This window comes from Miniopterus schreibersii (genome assembly GCF_964146895.1).
Source record: "Miniopterus schreibersii genome assembly, chromosome: 12".
NCBI lineage: Eukaryota > Metazoa > Chordata > Mammalia > Chiroptera > Miniopteridae > Miniopterus > Miniopterus schreibersii.
The window spans coordinates 3,327,060-3,346,227 of NC_138112.1; the positions used below are offsets into that span (position 1 = coordinate 3,327,060).

Sequence of the window (19,168 nt, forward strand, 5' to 3'; positions counted from 1 at the left end):
GACCTTGAGTTTGCCAAATATTTCTTAGATATGACGCCAAAAGCACAGTTCATTTTAAAAATGGATAAAATGGCCCGGCCGGGCGTGGCTCAGGGGTTGAGCGTCAACCTAGGATCCAGGCGATCGGGGTTTGATTCCGGGTCAGGGCACATGCCCGGGTTGCGGGCTCGATTAATGACTCTCTCATCATTGATGTTTCTATCTCTCTCTCTTCCTCTCCTTTCCTCTCTCTGAAATCAATAAAGATATATTTAAAAAAAAATGGATAAAATGGACTTTATCAAAATTAAAAAACATTTGCACTTCAAAAGACACCTTTAAGAAAATGAAAAGACAAGCCACAGACTGGTAGGTATATTTTCAAATCATATATTTGCTACAGAACTTGTATTAAAAATATGTAAGAATTCCTACATTCAACAAACAACAAAAAGTAAGACAGCCCAGTTAAAAAAAGATTTGATTAGACATTTCATTAAAGATATGAAAATGGCTAATAAGCACAAGAAAAGATGTTTAACATTGTTAGTCACTAGGGAAATGCAAATTAAAGTCACAATAAGATACCATTTTATGCTCACTAGAATGGCTATACTAAAAAAAATCATAGTAACAAATACTGGTGAGAAATGGAGGAACAAGAACCCTCATCCATTGCTGGTGGGAATTTAAAATGATACAGTCAACTAGGAAAACAAGAAGTTTCTTAAAGAGTTAATCATAAATTTACCACACAGGGCAGTAATAATTCACTTCTAGGTATCAACCCAGATAAATAAAAAAATGTGTCCACCCAAAGGCTTGCATGCTAATGCTGCTCTGGAGCCGCATATTGATTCCATTTATATGAAATGTCCAGAAAAGGCAAATTGGATGAGACAGAAGAGATTAGTGGTGGCCTGGGGCTGAAGGTGGGAACAGGGGGTGACTGCAAACAGCACAAGTGATCTTAAGAGAGTGATGGAAATGTTCTAAATCTGGATTATGGTGATGGGTGTATACAACAGGATAAATTTGTTAAAAATTACTGAGAACGGGTGAAGTCACTTAAAATGAATGCATTCATAGCAAATTATACCTTAATACAATTATTTTTTAAAATGACATTTTTACAGTGTTAGTCATTGCAGCATTCATTGTAAGAGCCAGCAATTGGAACCAACTTAAATGCCCGTCAATAGAGGACTGGCTAAACAAGTGATAGTGTATCTGTACAATGTGTCCGCATTAGGAAAAGAAGCTTCTTTATACGCTGGTATAAAATAATCTTCAGGTTTTCTTAGATGAAAAGTGCAAGATGTATAGCATGATACTATTTGTGTGAAAAAAGGAGATGGGAGAAAATGTGTACTTAAGAATTTGCTTATGTATACCTAGAATGCCTCTGATACATAATACATTATATATCTTGTAAAGATATATTGCAAACTAGTATATTGTTTGCCTGTGGAGAGGGCAACTGGGTGGCTGTGGATGGAGGTGGAGGGAGGCATTTGATTGCATATTTGACCCATGTGAATTATGACCTATATAAAAAGTAAATAAAAATGAAAACTTATATTCAAATAGAGGGAGTTATTGACATTTTCATTTTTCTTTTACAGAAAAATTACTTCCCAATTGGCAGTACTCCTGAAATACCATATATGTTTTTACTTTTTTATAATTTTAATTTTGAGAAAACCCCAAATTTGCTCCAATGGCCTTTCTTCTCCATTTGCCACCATTGGAAACTGAGTCTAGATTTAGAGCTGAAAGTCTGCCGGGAGTGCTCCAAACTGCATTGCTTTGTTTCTGAGAACTGGAGAGGGAGGAGAAGACCTGGATTAAAAAAAAATTACCGTTGGTTCAGAAAACTTCCAATTGATTGAATCAGAACTTCTGAGTGATTGATTGGTTGACAAGTTAATACAGATCAGTGGTTTTAGTTAAGGATGATTTTGCCCCTGAGGGGACACTTGCAATATCTGGAGATTTTTTTTTTTGGTTGTCAAAATGGGGGCACTGCTGACATCTGGTGAACAGAGGCCAGGGAGGCTGCTGAAAACCCACAATGCACAGGCCAGTGCCCCCACCTCAGAGAATGATCTAGACCAAGATGTTAATAGTGTGGATGCTGAAAAACTGTTATATAGAAATAAGATTAATATTCAGCATTCAGTTTTCATATTTTCTTAGGCCAAGAAAATTAGCACTGGCCCCTGTGTTTTTAGAAATGGGCCTCACAGTCACCCCCACCCTGCCCCAGCTGTCTGGGGAAAAGGAGAGAGACTCAGCAGCAGTTGAGAGGCAGGAAATGCAAAGGCACTGTCTTGGAAATGGTGTAGAAGGACGCACCTCCTCTGAGTCCTGAGCTCATTTTTTCCTCAGTTGGTTTCCTTGAAGGTGGCTGTACTGGTCATCGTCCCGATCCTTGAGGGGCTAAAGAGGACAACACAGTCATAAGCTCATTCCCCCATCCTTTAGGAATCAATATGGTGCATATTTATTGAGTGCTTTCTGTGTGCAAGGCTTCAAAGTGGGTGCGTTGGGGTCCTGGGGCAGAAAGAGGGTGAAAAGACGGAGGCTCTGTATATACTTTCCTCTCAGGTGCTCTTTGACTTTTCTCTCTAGATCCTGACCTCAGTGTCTCTCAGCCCTTCCCCTTATTTCACCTGTTCTACCCAAAGGGATAACTATGCCTCATCTGGTATGTCCTAAGCAGTTTCTTAACTATACAGTATCTTCCAAATGACTTCCCCCCGCCCCATTCCGAAATTTTAAAGCACCACCATTGTAGCGACGTTGTCATTCCTCATTCCCTTACCTGGTACAGCTGGTCATTGGACAGCAGGGTCTGCTTGTCTGAAGCTGCGCAGGAGAGAAACAACACACACACACACAAGGAAGAATGGACCGTGAGTTGGTTACGTTCGCGCAATGGAATGCGAAGCAGCAACAGGAATTAGTGAAGCCCGCTACGCAAAGAATATGAGTGGCTATCACGGGCATATTGTTGAGTAAAAGAAGTCACACTCGAGAGTGCTGACTGTATGAGTCCATTGACATAAGGCACAAAAACAGGGAAAATTTCTGTGCTGTAAGCGCTCACTTCTGGGCATAGGGAGAGTCTGGAGTGACCACTAAGGTGTTGGTAACATTCTTACGCTGGATGTCTGGCTGTGCTTGCTTTATTAATTTTTTTGAGCTGTTTTCTTGTGATTGATGCACTTTTCTATATGTTGGTTTTACTTCAATAAACAGTTTTTTAAGAAACAGGACAAATCAGAGGACGTTGACCTTGAGACAGGCAAGCATGCTGTGAAAACACTGCGCGTCCTTTCTCCTGACTGCAGAGGCCCGCCGACCCTGCACGTGAGCGGCAGGTGCCGACTCGGGCTCTTTTCCTGGGACTGTTTTGGTTGGAAGAAAGCTGAGGGTCCCAGGTGGTTTCCTACGTCATCTAAGAACATTCTTTTACCTCTCGACTGGCGAACGCTGTCCTGCCCAGCAATGAAGTACACCCCAACAGCAAGGAAGAAAACGCTGAGGATTTCGGTGAAGACGAAGCCCGACACAGTGGATGCGCTCAGCTTAATGCAGTTCTGACACACTGAGGAAAGGGAGACAGGTCTACTTCAGGCTGTGAGAGTTGGTTTTTGGATCTTTCCCTCCTGCCTACCGGCAATAATGCTTCTGTCTAGCTAGGGCAACGGACCGCTCCCTCTGCGGGGCCTGGGGACATCCTTGGACTGAGAACACAATGCTGCCTCTTCTTCTGAATGTACTTTAAAAACTGATCTCAGAGACAGGGAGGGAGGGGAGAGAGAGAAACATCCATGCCGGGAGAGTCATGGGTTGGCTGCCTCCTGCACCCGCCGCTGGGGATCAAGCCTGTAACCTGGGCGTGTGCCTGGACCAGGAACGGAACTGTGGCCTCCTGGTTCACACCAGCTGCGCAGAACGCAATGCTTCTTGAGGCTCTTCGCTCCTCCAGGGGTCCTGGGGAAGCCCATGGAGTCTTATTACCGGGAACTATGTGAAATAGAAGAAAGACCAGACCCCCTTCTTCATGCTCGCTGCCTCCCTGCCTCACTGCTGCCCACCTTGCGGTCCCCGTCTCCCGGGCCCACCCTAACTCGGCTGATGTGAATTGCTGACTGCTCCAGTCCAGCGGCCCACGCGAAGGGAAACCCGGCTGTGCTTTACCAAGAAGCTGGGGGAACTGTCTGGTTATATTCAATAAGAGGCACGCTGTTTAGCATCTGCTTGGTCACTCTTTAGCACCTATTTTCCCACTCATTCTGGACGGGAGGTCACCAACAGCAAGCACAGCCTAATTTCGCGGCACGCAAAGCGTAGGGTGGCGTACTTCTATAATACACTTGGAGACGTTTGGAACTGTTCTTTGATCCTTCGCACCAATATGTCCCTTTAGGGTCCTTCCAACTATTTCCCACATTCCATGTCTTTTCCTTTGTAGTTATTTCCTTCCCATCTTTAAACCATTTGATATTTTCTTCTGCCAAGTTACAAGTCAGAAATACGGAACCATCTTCTTGGCTGTCATCCACTGTTACCAGAGGCTTTTCTGAAAAGGGAAAAGCCATGGCCCGTTAAGTATCTTGCCTCTGAAATTCTTTCTACCCCAGGTATTAGAAGACGACTTACAGCAGTGCTTCTCAAACACTAACGTGTACATGACTCACGTGGGGATCTAGCTGGAACTTCAGGTTCTGATTTAGTAGTTCTGGGAGGGGCTGAGGGGCTGCATATCTAACATGCTCCCAGGTGATGCCAATGCTGCTGGTTCATGGGTGGCACTCTGAGTAATGCCTAGCTGCTAGGGTCCTGTTTCTCCTCCCAGAATCAGACAATTAATTGCTGGTCGTAACTGGCTACTGATTTGGTTGCCAGTGGAGAGGTTTGTTATTTATCACTCATTATCTCATCCAGAAGCCACAGTCCATGAATTCCCTGAATTTGAGCAGAGAAAGAAGCCATTTCCTACCTTGTTTCAACTGGGCAATTGTACCTGTAGGAACAGAAGAGAGACAGAGGATCAGCTGGGCATGGAGTTACTCAGATGCCCTGAGGTATCATTTAGATACCATCGAGAGAGATGGTAATCCACTGGAGTAACAGTGTCTACACCTGTGTCCCTGGATTGTGAACCCGAGTCACTAAATTGAATTCAGGGCATTGTGCAATGAAGGATTTGTCTGGTCTCTGTGATGAATTCCTGGGAGGGAGTTTCTAAACCCTCGGAATTTCAGGAGTGCCTTTGTTGTTCTTGGTGGGCCCTTGGATCACATGTGTGAGTTTATACTAATGAGATGACTCAGGATGGGGTTGGTCCAGACCAACCATGTGATTAGAGAACTGGGACTTTAAGCTATGGGAGGGGAGGGGCACTGGAGATTGAATTTATTCTCACGGCCAATGATTCAATTAATCATGCCTATGAAATGAAACCCCAATAAAAACTCGGCTTCCTGGCTGGTGAACACATCAGCGCGCCAGGAATGTGATGTGTGCTGATTCCACTGGGAGAGGCACAGAAGCTCTGCGCTCAGGAACCTCCCAGACCCATCCTATGTGTCTCTTCTTTTGACTAGTCCTGATTCTGTTTCTTGTAACAAAACTGTAATAGTAAGTATAGTGCTTTCCTGAGTTCTGTGAGTTGTTCTAGCAAATTAACAGATCTGAGGGGACTGTGGGAACCCTCTAGATTTGTATGCAGTTTGTCAGAAGGGTGGGTGTTCTGGAGACCCCGGAACTTGTGCCTGGCATTGAAAGCGAGGGCAGTCTTGTTGGTGACTGTGCCCTTAACCCACGAGGTCTGATGCTAACTCTTAGCATCAGAATGACATTGCAGCATGTGTAAGGGTATTGCCTGTACAGTCTGAATGCTCTGCTCTGCCCCTTTAGCAGCTGGAGTCCTGGCAAGGAGTGAGTGTGCACTAGCTACAGCCTGTTAGAGCTGAATTACTTCTAAAATCTTCAGTTTTGATGATACATTTCTTGTAGAAACCCTGAATGTCCCATGGGAGTTAGCTATTCAATAAATCGCAAATCTGCGGCAAAACCCAGAGTAGCAGAGTTGTGTGGTAGAACTCCAATAGAGAACTAGCACTGGAGTTCAATCCAGTCGGATTTAATGCAAACATTTACTGGGCACTATTGTGTTCCTGACGTGATTAAGCAGTGTGAAGGAAAAGGGTGGCGATATGAAGAACTAGGTGCTGCCTCCAAAGAGTTCACAATGAAGTGGGAAAAATAAGCCCACATGTAATTAATGTGATAAAACAAATGACCATTTAGTACTTATATGAATACATGTGAAAGGGGATAGAAGCTATTGATGTTGCCCAAGGGTGAGTGACAGGGAAAGCTGAACAGAGAGGAATTCACCAGACAGAGAAAGACATTCTGGGGAGTAAGAACAGCTAAGCAAAGGTACAGACTTGGGAAAGGACAAGAGAGGTAGTATGGCGGGGGGAACTGGGGACCGAATCAGAGTATGCTGGAAATAGTTGGAAGGCGTCAGCTGTCTTAGAACATCACACAGGGCTGAACTCTTCATGAATAGTGCCCAGATAGTGCCTGGGACATAATAGGAGCTTTATATTTGTTGAATAGATGCATAAATGAATAAATGAGAAAGCCTTTTCAAAAGCAAGACGAACGGTTAAGCAGATCTCTCACTAGCTCTTCTCCATGACCGCCTGCTCACTACGGGAGGGACACATAGGTCCCTCATTTTGACTCAGGTTCCATAGGAAAGAGGGTCCAACCGGTTGCTGGCATCTTTTAATTTTTCTTATCTGAATCTTGCTTCCTTTTGGGACTTGAGAGCGAACGTACCCAAATTTGCTAGGTTGACTGCTGAGAGAACTGAGCGCAGAGGGAGCGGGCCCTGTCCCAGCTCGCACAGCTCATTGGTGGCTGAGCTCGGGTGTCTGTTGCTCAGCACGTGCTCTTTCCACTGTGCAGGGAGAGCTGCCTCGCGTGGACTTTGCCTATTGCCCTTCAACCTGTGCTGTCTTCCTCGCTCCCCTCAGAAATTATTCTGAACTCCCACTGTCTCCTTCAAGTCCCCCACTCCCATCACCCCGCTCGGCCTCAGCAGGTGGCGTTGCCTGCCTCTTCCTTCGCTGAGAACATAGATGCTGGAATGGCCCTTCTCCTGCAGCGTCCGTCCCACCTACAGGCCTGTCTGTGGCGGAAGCCATCTGCACTTCTTTTCTTCTGGTCTCAGGGGCGAGGCTGCCTTCCCCTCCGTGCCCTTGACCCCACTTTTGACTCTCTCCTTTCAACATCAACTCCAGGACCTCACTCTATTCACTGTCTTTTCCTTTAGCTTAGAAACGTGCTCAAATTTCTTTCATACTAAAAAAATTTCTTCTTAGACTGTTTTACCCATTTACCACTCAAACTCTCCCTCCTTCTCATCAAAACTTCTTTAAAGAATACTCTACACTTGCCTCTCTTCACCTTCTCTACATCTGCCCTTCCCCTTCCACTCATTTCCATTTCCTTTCTACTCACACTACCCCAAGGAAACCATTCTAAGTTATCCATGACCTTTATATTGCCAAATCCCACAAACTTACACTTATAAATATATTCTTATATTAGTGTGTCACTCTTCACTATTTCATCCTCTCAGTGAATTTCTCCTTTGGGAAGCTCTCTCCTTCTTTGGTTTCCATCGTATTGGAATCATCTGATTATTCCAGCTCTTCGATCATTCCCTTATCTCTTTCCAGAGGTTTTTTCTCTCTACCCCGTAAAGGTTGGTATCCTCACAGTTCCATCCTCAGCCCGTTCTTCCTCATATCTAACATAGTACTTGTGTGATTTCAACAACTTTCCTGGTGTTAGTTTCCCCCATTGTGTGGAGAACCACCTCCAGCCTTGACTGTAGGCATCGGCCCAGTTCTTCCACTTCCCGTTGGATATTTACAACTGAATATTCATACAGGCATCTTCTATTGTACCTTACACTCAATCTCGCAACACCAAAACCTATTTCTTTGATTAGTTCATGAGTTCTTTAGGGGAGAAGTTTTTTTTACAAGCTTTTTTTTTTTTTCTTTTTAGAGAGAGAAGGGGAGAGAGAGGGAGAGAGACAGAGAGGAAGAGAGACAGAGAAACTTTGATCGGTTGTCTCGGGCATTCGCCACGACTGGGGATCAAACACTGCAACCTGGGTATATGCCCCGACTGGGAATTGAATCTGCCACCTTTTGGGTGTATGGGATGAGGCTCCAACCAACTGAGCCACACCCGCCAGGGCAGGGCAGTGCAGGGCAGAAGGTTTTCATTTATCTTTATATCTTCGCAGCCTATTACATGATAGGACCTCACTCACACTTGTTGACCAGTTGATGAACTGACCAACTGAGTGAGTGCTTCACAGGTCTACTCCTAACTCCAGCTCTGAGTTAAAAACACATACCTTTTCTTTTCAGGTTCCTGGCGTGTGCCCCTTTGGGCTACATTCAAACCTAAGATGGCGACATCCGGGTTCTCTCTCTAGCCAGCTAAATTTGATTTCTTAGGAGATAAGACCCCATCTCTCTTATGGGACACTGCTTCCCTCTAACAGAGAACAGTAAGGGGCTCCATTTTCACCCTGCTTTCCCTGAACTCTAAGGTGACAGCTGAGTAAGCTCAAGGTCAGGGATCCCAATATTCTTGTTCCCTGGTAGTGGCCTCTTCCCTTGAGTCTTTTTCCAGGTTGTCAGACGCCGTAAGCGGGCCCTTACCTTGAAGAAGAGAAATAGCCAGGAGGAGGCCAGCCAGACGCTTCCCCTGTTCCATGTCAGTCTCTGTTCTCTCGCAGAAGCGCTGAGCAGCCTTGAGCAGCCAGCTAGCCTGTGCAGTAGCTAGCCTCGCTCCGCCCAGCATCCGTCAGGCTGGGGCCCCTGCAAGGAGGCAAGAACCCAGAGCCTCCACCCTCAGCTTCAAGTGTGGGCTACTGAAGCCTCAGCAGGGCTGCAGGTGCAGATGTCTCTTGCTTTTCCGTTAAGGAGTGAAGGGCGGGAGGTGGTGAGGAGGGAGAGTTGCGAGAGCTGGATTCCCATCTCAGAGACTCTGACTTGCACAGCTTTGGGTGCTGAGTAGTAAATGGCCTGGGCCTCTTTCTTCATGAGGGAGATAAACATTTCTGACACCATTTATTGCTGGCATCTCAGCCAGTTGTGGCTTGTTGCTAGTTGTTGCTAGAATGAATGAATTTAGGTGGGACCTCTCAGGTGCTCAGGGCTGGAGCTGTGACAAAAAACACACCTCAGTCCAGGTCCTCATTCAGGAATTTTTTACTGTCCTTTTGAGATGAGGTCATCAAAGAGGTGCTTGCCTGGAAGGAAATAGGTAGGACAATTCCAATCTGACAGGCCATACATTGCCAAGGGCCAGGGCCTAGTTGAGTTTCCAAGATCTCAGGCCCCTATCTCCCCCAGCCAGCCAGTGAGTGAGTCAATAAAATTGGATGGAACTCTCGTCATGTGCCAGGCACAAGCCAGGAGTTGGAAACACAGAAACGAGTGAGACATACATGATCTCTGCCCTCAGGTAAATTATAGTCCAACTTCAGCAGTGTAGAGAGTTTCAGATCCCCATAGGCCACAGGGGGAAAAAGTACATTTGTTTCCTGCGAAGGCTCAACTCTACCTACAAGATAATCATATTGTTATTAATAACTCTTTCTTACTGAGCACAAATTATGTGTCAAGCATCATGTAAACATTTTGTTAAAATCCTTATCACAAATGAAGAATACATTAGAGCTTATCAACAGCAGATTAGAGGAAACAGAAGATTGAATCAAGATTTGGAAGATAAGGTGTCAGGAACCAGCCTGAGAAACGAACAAGCCTGAGTTCGAGTGGTGGGAATGAAAGCGGCAAAGTTATGGGATCAGGAGGACTGTCCTCTAATGAGGAGCAGCCCCAAATGGCTTCAACACCTTTATTATATAGTAACAAACAATTGGTAATTAGGTGAGGGTGATACAAAGTAGCTCCTTCGAGGCTGCATAAACACTCTTTCAGAGTAAATATGGCCTCCTGCGTGAGCCCAGACTTTGGTAATTTCTTTATCTCGGCTCCTCAAGGGTTCTTGTGGGGAGGGTCGAGTCCTTGACTCCAGACCCTCAGGTGACATGGACCATGTCCAGACACATCATCAGCTCCCAACAATAAGGTAGTGGAGCCTGGCCGGTGTGGCTCAGTTGGTTAAGCATCGTCCCCTGCACCAAGAGGTCGCTGCTTCGATTTCCTGTCAAGGCACATGCCCAGTAGGTTCACTCCCCAGTAGGGGGCATGCAGGAGGAATACAACTGATGTTTCTCTCTCATTGATGTTTCTATGTCTCTCTCCCCTTCCCTTTCTCTCTCTCTAAAAAAATCAATAAAAACATATTTAAAAAAGTGTTTTTTAAAAAAGTAGCAGAAAACACCCAATCAGAACATCAAAAAGAAAAGATAATTTTAAAAAATGAAGATTGTTTAAGTGACCTCTGGGACAACATAAAGCGTAACAACATTTGCATCATAGTGGTACAAGAAAGAGAAGAGAAAGAGTAAGGGATTGGAAATCTATTTAAGAAATAATGACAAAAAACTTCCCTAACCCAGTGAAGAAAGACATACAAGTCCAGGAAGTGCAGAGAGTCCCAACAAGAGGAACCCAAAGAGGCCCACAGCAAGACACATAATTAAAATGCAAACGGTTAAAGACAAAGAGAGAATCTTAAAAGCAGCAAGAGAAAGACAATTACCTACAAGGGAGCTCCCATAGGACTGTCAGCTGATTTCTCAACAGAAGCTTTGCAGGCCAGAGGGGAGTGGCAAGAAATATTCAAAGTTATGAAAAGCGAAGATCTACCCAGCAAGGCCATTATTTAGAATCAAAGGTCAGATAAAACCTTCTGCCTGCCTTGCAGACTCCACTGGCACTGGAGCCTCCTGTGCCCAGCCATGGTAAACCCCACCGTGTTCTTCAACATCGCCATGGATGGCAAACTTTGGGTCACGTCTTCTTCGAGCTGTTTGAAGACAAAATTCCAAAGACAGCAGAAAACTCTCATGCTCTGAGCACTGGGGAGAAAGGATCTGGTTATAAAGGTTCCTCCTTTCACAGAATCACTCGGAGATTTGTGTGCCAGGTGGTGACCTCACAGCTGTGATGGCACAGGCAGCAAGTCCGTCTATGGAGAGAAATTGATGATGGGAATTTCATCCTGAAGCTCATCGGTCCTGGTCCTGGCACGTCGTCCATGGCAAATGCTGGACCCTGTGTTTCATCTGCATTGTGAGCCTGAGTGGTCAGGTGGCAGGCGTGTGGTCTCCAGTCGGGTGAGAGATGACATGGACACTGTGCAGCCATGGAGCGCTGTGGGTCCCGGATGGCAAGACCAGCAAGAAGATCACTGCTGACTGTGGACAACACTAATAAATTTGACTTGTGTTTTATTTTAACCACCAGACCATTCCTTTTGTAGCCCAGGAGAGACCCCCTTCGCCCCATCTGCATGGAATGTTCTATAATCTTCATGCTCTCCCCACAGTTCATTGGGTTCCACATTTTCCTTATTCCTTCCAAGTCCAGCTGGATTGCAGAGTTAAGTTTATGATTATGAAATAAAATCTAAACAACAACAGAACTTCCCAGACAAGAAAAAGCTGAAGAAGGTCATCACCACCAAACCAGTATTACAAGAAATGTTAAAGGTCTTCTTTAAAAAAAGAAGAAAATAAAAAATATGAAATAGAAAATACTGCAAAGAAAAAGTATCTCACCGACAAAGGCAAACACATCATAAACTCAGTGGATCAACCATCACTAAAGCAAGTACAAAGGCTTGAAGGCAAAAGGAGGACTATCATGTGCAATTTACAACAGTAAATTAAAGGACACACACAAACACAAAAGAAGAAAAAATATTGATAAAAATATAAATGTGGAGGGGGTGAGTAAAAGTGGTAGTGATTTTAGAATGTGTTGGAACTTAAGCAACCATCAACTTGAAATGAACTGCTATAAACATAGCCTGGTATGTATGAAGCACATGGTAACCCCAAACCAAAAATCTCCAGGAGATAAACATAAAGAGAAAGGAATCAAAACACAGCCCTTCAGAAAGCCATCCAAGTACAAGAGAAGAGCGCGAGAGAGTAAGAAAGGGACAGAGAAGAGCTGCCAAAACAATCAGAAAACAATTAATAAAATGGCAACAACTATGTTCCATAAAAAAGAATAAAATCTTACTATTTGCAACAGCATGGATGGACCCAGAGAGCACTGTGCTGGGTGAAATGTCAGGTGGAGGACACGCGCCCGATGGTTTTACTTATCTGTGGAATCTGAAAAGCAGAGTAAAGAGCCCTGGCCAGTGTGGCCCAGTTGGTTGGAGCGTTGGCCCCTGCACTGGAAGGTTTCCGCTTTGACCCTGGTCAGGGCACATGCCTAGGTTGTGGGTTCGAGCCCTGGTCGGGGTGCCTATGGCAGGCAACTGATTGATGGATCTCTCTCACATGGATGTTCCTTCCTGTTCCTCTCTCTCTCTTCCTCCCTCTCTAAAATCAATAATAATAAAAAAGTAGAATAAACAAGGAAACAGAAACAGACTCAGATACAGGAACAAACTGATGGTTGCCGGATGGGAGGGCGGTTGGGAGGCTGGACAAAAAGGAGCAGGGACTGAGAAGTACTGGTTGGTTGCTCCAGAACAGTCGCGGGGATGGAAAGTGCCGCCCAGGGAATATCGTCAGTCATGTTGTTATAACTGTGTAGGGTGCCAGGTGGGTGCGAGACTTACGGGGGTAGGAATCACTTTGTAAGGCACATAAATGTCTAACCGCTATTCTGTACACCTGACACTAATATAACACTGAATTGTGTCAATTGTGATTAAAAAATAAAATACAAGTAGGTAACGAAACCAAACCTTATCGTGATGCTGAGGGAATCGGACTCTGAGTAATTCCACGACGGGCCCGGGCCCAGCGGGTAGACAGTATCGGCCCAGGACTCAGATCTCTGGTGGGGGCGGGGGGCTCCAAAGTGCAACCCCCCACTGGAAAGAACTACTTAGTTTGTTGTCCCAAGTGCTCAAAGAGGATGTTGGCTGGGGTCCCAAGAAAGAGCAGGAGGGGGGGAGCCCAGCTGGTTTGGGACGGGGCGGGGTGGCGGTCTTTAGGTGGTGAAGAAATGCAGTCGTTCACAGGAACTCTGAAGCTTTGGTTTTCATCAGTGACTCAGGAAAGGGCCGTCCCAAATCTTGAACTTCCCAGCCATCCAGGGGGCCTTTTCCATGGCCTCTGCTGTCCCTGTCACTCCACCCCTGGGCTTCCCGCTCACAGAGAGCCGTTTGTACCTGCTTCCTTCCTGCCCCCCCCAAGCCGCCCGACTACCTCCGCCACCAACAGCAGCAGCGAGCAGAGAGAGGAGGCTCCTGGTGCGCCCCACCCTCTGCCTTTTCCGGTGTGTGAGTCAGGGGGGGGCCTCTCACCCTGGCTGGGAGTCTGTGACCTGGGTCTATGGCTGCATGAGTCCTCTGGGAGATGGAACACAGCAGGTTTCTGGCTGGCCTGATGCTGGCTGCCTTTCTCTCCCAAGGTAAGGCTTCTCCAGGTGGCGGAGCATCTTGGAGAAGAGGCCTGAGAGGGACATTGCCACCCGGAGTGAGGTCCACTTGAAAGTCCTCGTGCTAGCTTTAAATTCACCAAGGAGGGCAGCTTTGGGATGTAGTGCTGGGTGTGGGAAACGGGCTCTTGGCTTTGACCGCCTCCAGTTAAGGGTGCATCTTGGCCTTGAGTGTCTCTCTGAAGCCCTCAGGCCAGAGATCTGTAGGAGATGTTGGTATGTGTGTGCCTGAGCCTCGGGCTGATGACGGGAGCACTGTTCCCCCAGGGTGGAGAGCCCCTGGGGCCCGGGGCGGTGACTAGCCATCCTCATGCCGCCTCCTGGAGCCATGCCCCAGCACTCCGGGGAGTGTTTTCGGAGAAGCGCTAACATCAGGTTGGGCAGGAGGGAGGGCAGACTTGGGGTAGGAGAACGACCAACTCATCTTTGTTTGCCTGCTTTAAAAAAGTATAATCCTGTGTCCCATGAACCCTTCCGACCGGGGCAAACTGGGGTCAATGGCTACCCGAGGAGTCAGCTGCTTTGGGATACCCAGCATTTTCACTGGAGAAGGACCCCGAAGAGGACACGAGTGTGGGATGTGAGGTATCCGATGCACTTGTGTCTTCCTGAGTAGACACCGTCTATTCCCGACCTGCTTCAGGGGCACTGGGGTTTTCTAGAAGGTGCTCTGTACCGAGCTGGTAACTGAGTATGAAGCGCAGGGAGGATGTGGATCCCACGTTCCCTGGGGTTGGAGATACAGATCCCAGTGCCTCTGTGGACATGCTCCCAGTCAAAGCAATTCAGTGGCTCTAGAAAGGTGCTTAAACTCCCTGCAGGCCTTGACCTGCGTGGAGCCCCAAGAATAGGTTTGATGAATCTTTCTGTCCTTCCTCGCGTAAGCAAGGGCAGAACAACTAGCAATCTTCACACGGGATTTGCCCTGGGCTCCCTTCTGGCCCCCCGGGCTGGTGATTCAGATCAGCTTCTCTCACTGTGACAGACCCATTCCCTTGGTAGTTGCTGGGGTGATGAAAAGGGTGAAAAAAGAGCGGAAGAAGTTGAAGTGGGAGTGTTGTAGGTGGCGGGAAAACTTCCTCTAGAAGTTTTCCTAGAGGAAAAATGTGGACATCTCCAAGCAAGGAGTGTTCTGCCTTCTTACCCTTTGGATGCTTAGCAGTCTAGGCTCCCCTCCTACTTCTTTTAATTTTATTCTATTTTTTAATTTATCCTTATTGTTGAAAGCATTACAGATGCCCCCTGCCCCCCACCCATTGACCCCTCCACGCAGCTCCTGCCCCTCCCAAGGCCTTCGCCGCACCCTTGTCTGTGCCCATGGGCTTTGCATACATGCATATAAGTTCTTTGTTAAACCTCTCTCCCCCCCTTCCCTCTGAGATTCATCAGTCTGCTCCCCTCCTACTTCTAATCAGTGGTCTGGACTCACTTCCAGGAAGGTTCTTAGGTCAACCTATTTCTACGGTTCTCCTTTTAGTCTTTGTCCATCGGGGCCTACTCTCTGCTTGGATTGCATCCTTTTGTCCTTCCTGGCCCCTGAAGTTAATGGACAGCCTCCCGAAGCCTTTTTCTCGTGACTTCTCTCTTGCTAGGAACCATAAACTGTCCGGGATCTTGAAAAGTGGTCCTTTTTAAGTACGAACCTCAGCAGAAAAAGGGTCTGGGGCCGACCAAAGCAGGGGCTCCAATCCTGGTATTTTTTTCCTTAGTGAGCCTCTCCAAGACAACCGTGGATGAACTTGAGGACAGAGTGTTTTTGAATTGTGAGGGCAACATCACATGGCTGGCGGGAACGATGGGGAACCTGGCTTCGGACAATAAAAGTCTGGACTTGGGAAAACGCATCCTGGACCCACGGGGAGTGTATACGTGCAATGGGACACAGAAAGAAGACGTTGCACATACCCTGCAAATATATTACCGAAGTATGTCCTCCTAAACCTTTGGGTGGATTGGATAGGGCCTCCGGATGTGAGAACTTTCTAGCTGGTGGGGGCTGTGTTGGACCAATTTGTTCTCTAAACAAACTGGGGTCACTGTTAGGTTTTTGGGCCCTCAGAGTTGGAGAATGAAGAAAGAGCAGCAGGGGCCTTGTGATTCCAGCAGTAGGGGCATTGTTGGGAGAGTGTTTTGACCTTTACCTTGTTTAATTTCCTACAAAGCCACTTCTTGCTCTCCTCAGGGATTCTTGGGGATGAAAAGCCGAGGTGGATATAGCAAGGCCACCAGCAGGTCTTTCTCCAAGGATCTTAAGTTCAGGTCTTGACTTGAGAGATCCTGGGGCTGCTCTGGGAGGCAGAGGTGGTTTCCTGGTCTCGAAAGGCACCCACCTCTCCTCTTGCCTCCCTTCCCTCAGTGTGCCAGAACTGTGTGGAGCTGGACTCTGCTACCCTGGCTGGCATCGTCATCACCGATATCATCGCCACTCTGCTCCTTGCTTTGGGAACCTACTGCTTTGCTGGTCATGAGACCGGAAGGTTCTCAAAGGGTAAGTGGGAGGGACAGAACATGTGTGTGTGCGTGTGTGTTGTGGGCGTGGGTGTGAGTGTGCACCTGGCAAGGAATAGGGCTGCAGTGGGTTGCAGCTCATCTGGAAATCACTCTTGCAATCTCATAAGGATTTTTACAACTGGTTATGGAAAGAACTCGTGTGCCGCATTGCTCATGCAGTCTTCTGAGGGTGTGACCAGCTGCAGTCCCCTGCAGTGTCCACGATCTCACTGTCTCATCCCCCTATGCCCTTTATAACTCTCTTTCCCCGGTTCTTCTAGCTGCCGACACTCAAGCCCTATTGAGGAATGACCAGCTCTACCAGGTGAGCCCTGATGAGAAAGAGATGAGAACGGGAGGAGTGAGTGGGGATGGAGAAGCTGGCCCCAGGAGTTACGTGCATGTATGGGGGTCCTGGTGGGGAATTCACTGGCGCTGGGGTCCGGGAAGGCCAGGCATAAGCTCTCAGGGACCTGCTGGGGTCCTCCTGACCCTGCCCCTTCTCCTCTCAGCCCCTTAGAGATCGGAGTGATGCTCAGTACAGTCACCTGGGTGAGAACTGGCCTCGGAACAAGTGAACCTGAGACTGACGGCTTATGGGAGCATCAGTCATCCACTGTACCGTCTCTCCTTGCTCAGCCAATAAAGATGTCTTCTTTCACTCAGCAGGCGCCTGGACTTCTCAAGGCTCCTGGGCAAGGCATGGGCGTTGTCCTGATTTGGCAGGGCCCTTGCCCTCCCTGCCCACTTGTGCTCCTTCATCGCTTCCCTGAGCCCGCCCCACGCGGACAGTGCGATAGGCAGTGTCTCACCGCATCCTGGCTCACTGGTCCTTCGGGCCCGGTGGGCTCCCCGGGTGCAGGGTCTGCCCCACCACACCCCCTTGGCTACCTGTGGCCTCCAGTCAGCTCCGATACAACACTTCCTGAGTTTGGGCTTCCTCACCACAGCTGAGGGTGGCTGCTGTGTTCAGGGACCCAGCCACACAGAAGTTTCCATGACATCATGAGTGCAGGTGGCAGACACATCAAGGGCCCGGGGACTCAGTTCTTATCGAGAGATATGTGTGTGAGAAAGTCCGTCTTGTGCTAAGGGGCTGGCCTTGGCTTTGTGACCTCCGTGAAGCCACTCAGCCGAGGCCCCTGCAGTACCATTTATCTGCCTTTCCCCAGAACCTTCTGCATGCGCAATAAACAGGCATGAGAGACCCTTCACCGACGAAAACCAGCATTCCTCTCCACTCACCTGCAGAACCGGAGCTTGAGGCTGGGTGGGGATTTCGGATGGTTTTAATAGATGTCCTCCTCAGCTGGTGGGCTAGTGGTGGCTCTGAAACTTTGGGAGCCTATGGGACTTACTGAGAATATAGACGCTTGGGCCCCACTCCAGGCATGTAGTCCCTAGTGATCCTGAAACACCCCAATTCAGAGAGTCTCTGGTTTAGAGGAGGAACTGAGGCCCCTTGCCCTCTTGTGTCCTTTGTGCCTCTTCCTGTCTATCACAGGCGGGAACTCCTCCTTTTGTTCTCTGAGTAAGAGTAATTTAATGAACTTCAGGGCAGTTTAATGAGAGTGGGCATTTTCTAGACCAGGGTTCCCCCCAAAAGAAAAGAATTAACAATCACATAGCCAGGGATCTGGATGATTCTGCCCACTATCTTTTCAAGATATACGCACACCCTAATTTTGGTGGACAGAACGACTTTCTAATTTACAACACATGCTGCACTCATGGTTATGAGTTATCCCTGCCCTTTGGATTTCTACTACGGTCGTCCTCTTAGCCCCATGTCCTACTCTCACCTTGGGCAACCCTCCCATGGCTCGCCTTGCACCAACGCTGTGTCCTGCACGCTTCCTCTTGCTTTATTCCTCACGTGCTGTTGACTCCCGTATCTCTCTCACCAGTTCTCAACATTGGCTGCACTCTGGCATTTCCTCGGGAGCTTTAAAAGTACTGGTGTCTGGGTGATTCCATCCCCGGAGATTCTAATTCGACTGGTCTGGGGCATTAGGACTTAAGGTGATTTTAGTGGGAAACCAAGATTGAGAAACTGTGCCCTCCACCTGAGCACTTCTGGAACCTTGGGTCCCTTTTGGCTCTTTGTGTGTGTGCCTTGAAAAAGCAGGTTTACTGAGGTGAACTGACAGGAGTAACCACACATATTTAAAGTGTGAAATTTGGCAAGTCTGGCATCTGTACACACTTGTGAAACGTTTCCACAATCAGGATAACGCGCACCTCCAACACCCTGAGCAGTTTCCCTTTGCTCCTTTGCTTGAGATCCCAGAAGGGGAAGGCCTGGGATATAACTTTTAAAGAAAGTAGTTTGGCTATTCTAGTTCCTTTGCACTCCCATAAGAATTGGCTTCTCAAATTTTTTCTACAAAGTGTCTGCTGGGATTTTGATTATGATTGCATTGAATTTATAGATCAACTTTGGGAGAATTGACATCTTAATGATATTGGGTCCTCCAATCCATGAACATATCTTTTGTCATATTATATACTTTTTTATGTTATTGTATATGGTATTTTAAAAATTTCAATTTCTAATTGTTTATTGTTGCTTATAGAAACACAGTTACTTTTTGTATATTGATCTTGTACCCAGAATACTTTTTAAACTAAATTACTAATTCTAGTAGCTTTTTGTTTTTGTAGATCCCACTAGATATTCTCCATAGATGATCATGTTGTTTGTGAATAAAGAGTTTAACTTTTCCATTTCCAGTGTGGATGTGTTTTACTTCAGTCTCTTGGCTTATTGCACTAGCTATAACCAGTACAATGTTGAATAGAAGTGGCTTGTTTGTGATCTTAGAGGGAAAGCATTGTCTTTCATCATTAAATATGATGTTGGCTGTAGGCTTTTCTTCGATGCCCTTTAACAAGTTGAGGACATTCCCTTCTCTTTCTAATTTGTTGAGAATTTTTAGCACAAAACAGTTGTATTGTCAAGTGCTGCTTCTGCATCCACTGAGATATTTATATGGCTTTACTTTTGTAGTAAAACCATAGAAATGACATCATAATTTATTACA

At 46.9% G+C, this 19,168-nt stretch overlaps 2 protein-coding genes and 1 pseudogene across 4 annotated transcripts; 2 read left to right on the forward strand and 1 right to left on the reverse strand.

The window, feature by feature from the left end:
- Window positions 1–351: 351 nt before the first annotated feature.
- On the reverse strand, window positions 352–8,891 carry CD3G (CD3 gamma subunit of T-cell receptor complex). Of its 2 annotated transcripts, none has more exons than XM_081154422.1 (7): window positions 8,754–8,880; window positions 4,991–5,014; window positions 4,352–4,570; window positions 3,461–3,592; window positions 2,807–2,850; window positions 2,338–2,421; window positions 352–1,801 (listed from the first exon to the last, which is right to left on the reverse strand). In XM_081154422.1, exons 1-6 carry the CDS (start codon window positions 8,806–8,808, stop codon window positions 2,356–2,358), a joined length of 540 nt encoding a protein of 179 aa, XP_081010548.1. In that variant the 5' UTR covers window positions 8,809–8,880; the 3' UTR covers window positions 352–1,801; window positions 2,338–2,355. The 2 variants fall into 2 exon arrangements, with proteins under 2 accessions (XP_081010548.1, XP_081010547.1); XM_081154421.1 differs by having other exon boundaries at window positions 362–1,821; window positions 8,754–8,891.
- Window positions 8,892–10,966: 2,075 nt separating this feature from the next.
- On the forward strand, window positions 10,967–11,441 carry LOC308564920 (peptidyl-prolyl cis-trans isomerase A pseudogene; annotated as a pseudogene). Its single transcript has one exon. The product of its transcript is annotated as a peptidyl-prolyl cis-trans isomerase A pseudogene (transcript).
- A 2,051-nt stretch (window positions 11,442–13,492) lies between these two features.
- CD3D (CD3 delta subunit of T-cell receptor complex) lies at window positions 13,493–18,850 on the forward strand. Its single transcript, XM_081154236.1, has 5 exons — window positions 13,493–13,607; window positions 15,344–15,559; window positions 15,991–16,122; window positions 16,406–16,449; window positions 16,637–18,850. Exons 1-5 carry the CDS (start codon window positions 13,553–13,555, stop codon window positions 16,700–16,702), a joined length of 513 nt encoding a protein of 170 aa, XP_081010362.1. The 5' UTR covers window positions 13,493–13,552; the 3' UTR covers window positions 16,703–18,850.
- The last annotated feature ends 318 nt before the right edge of the window (window positions 18,851–19,168 follow it).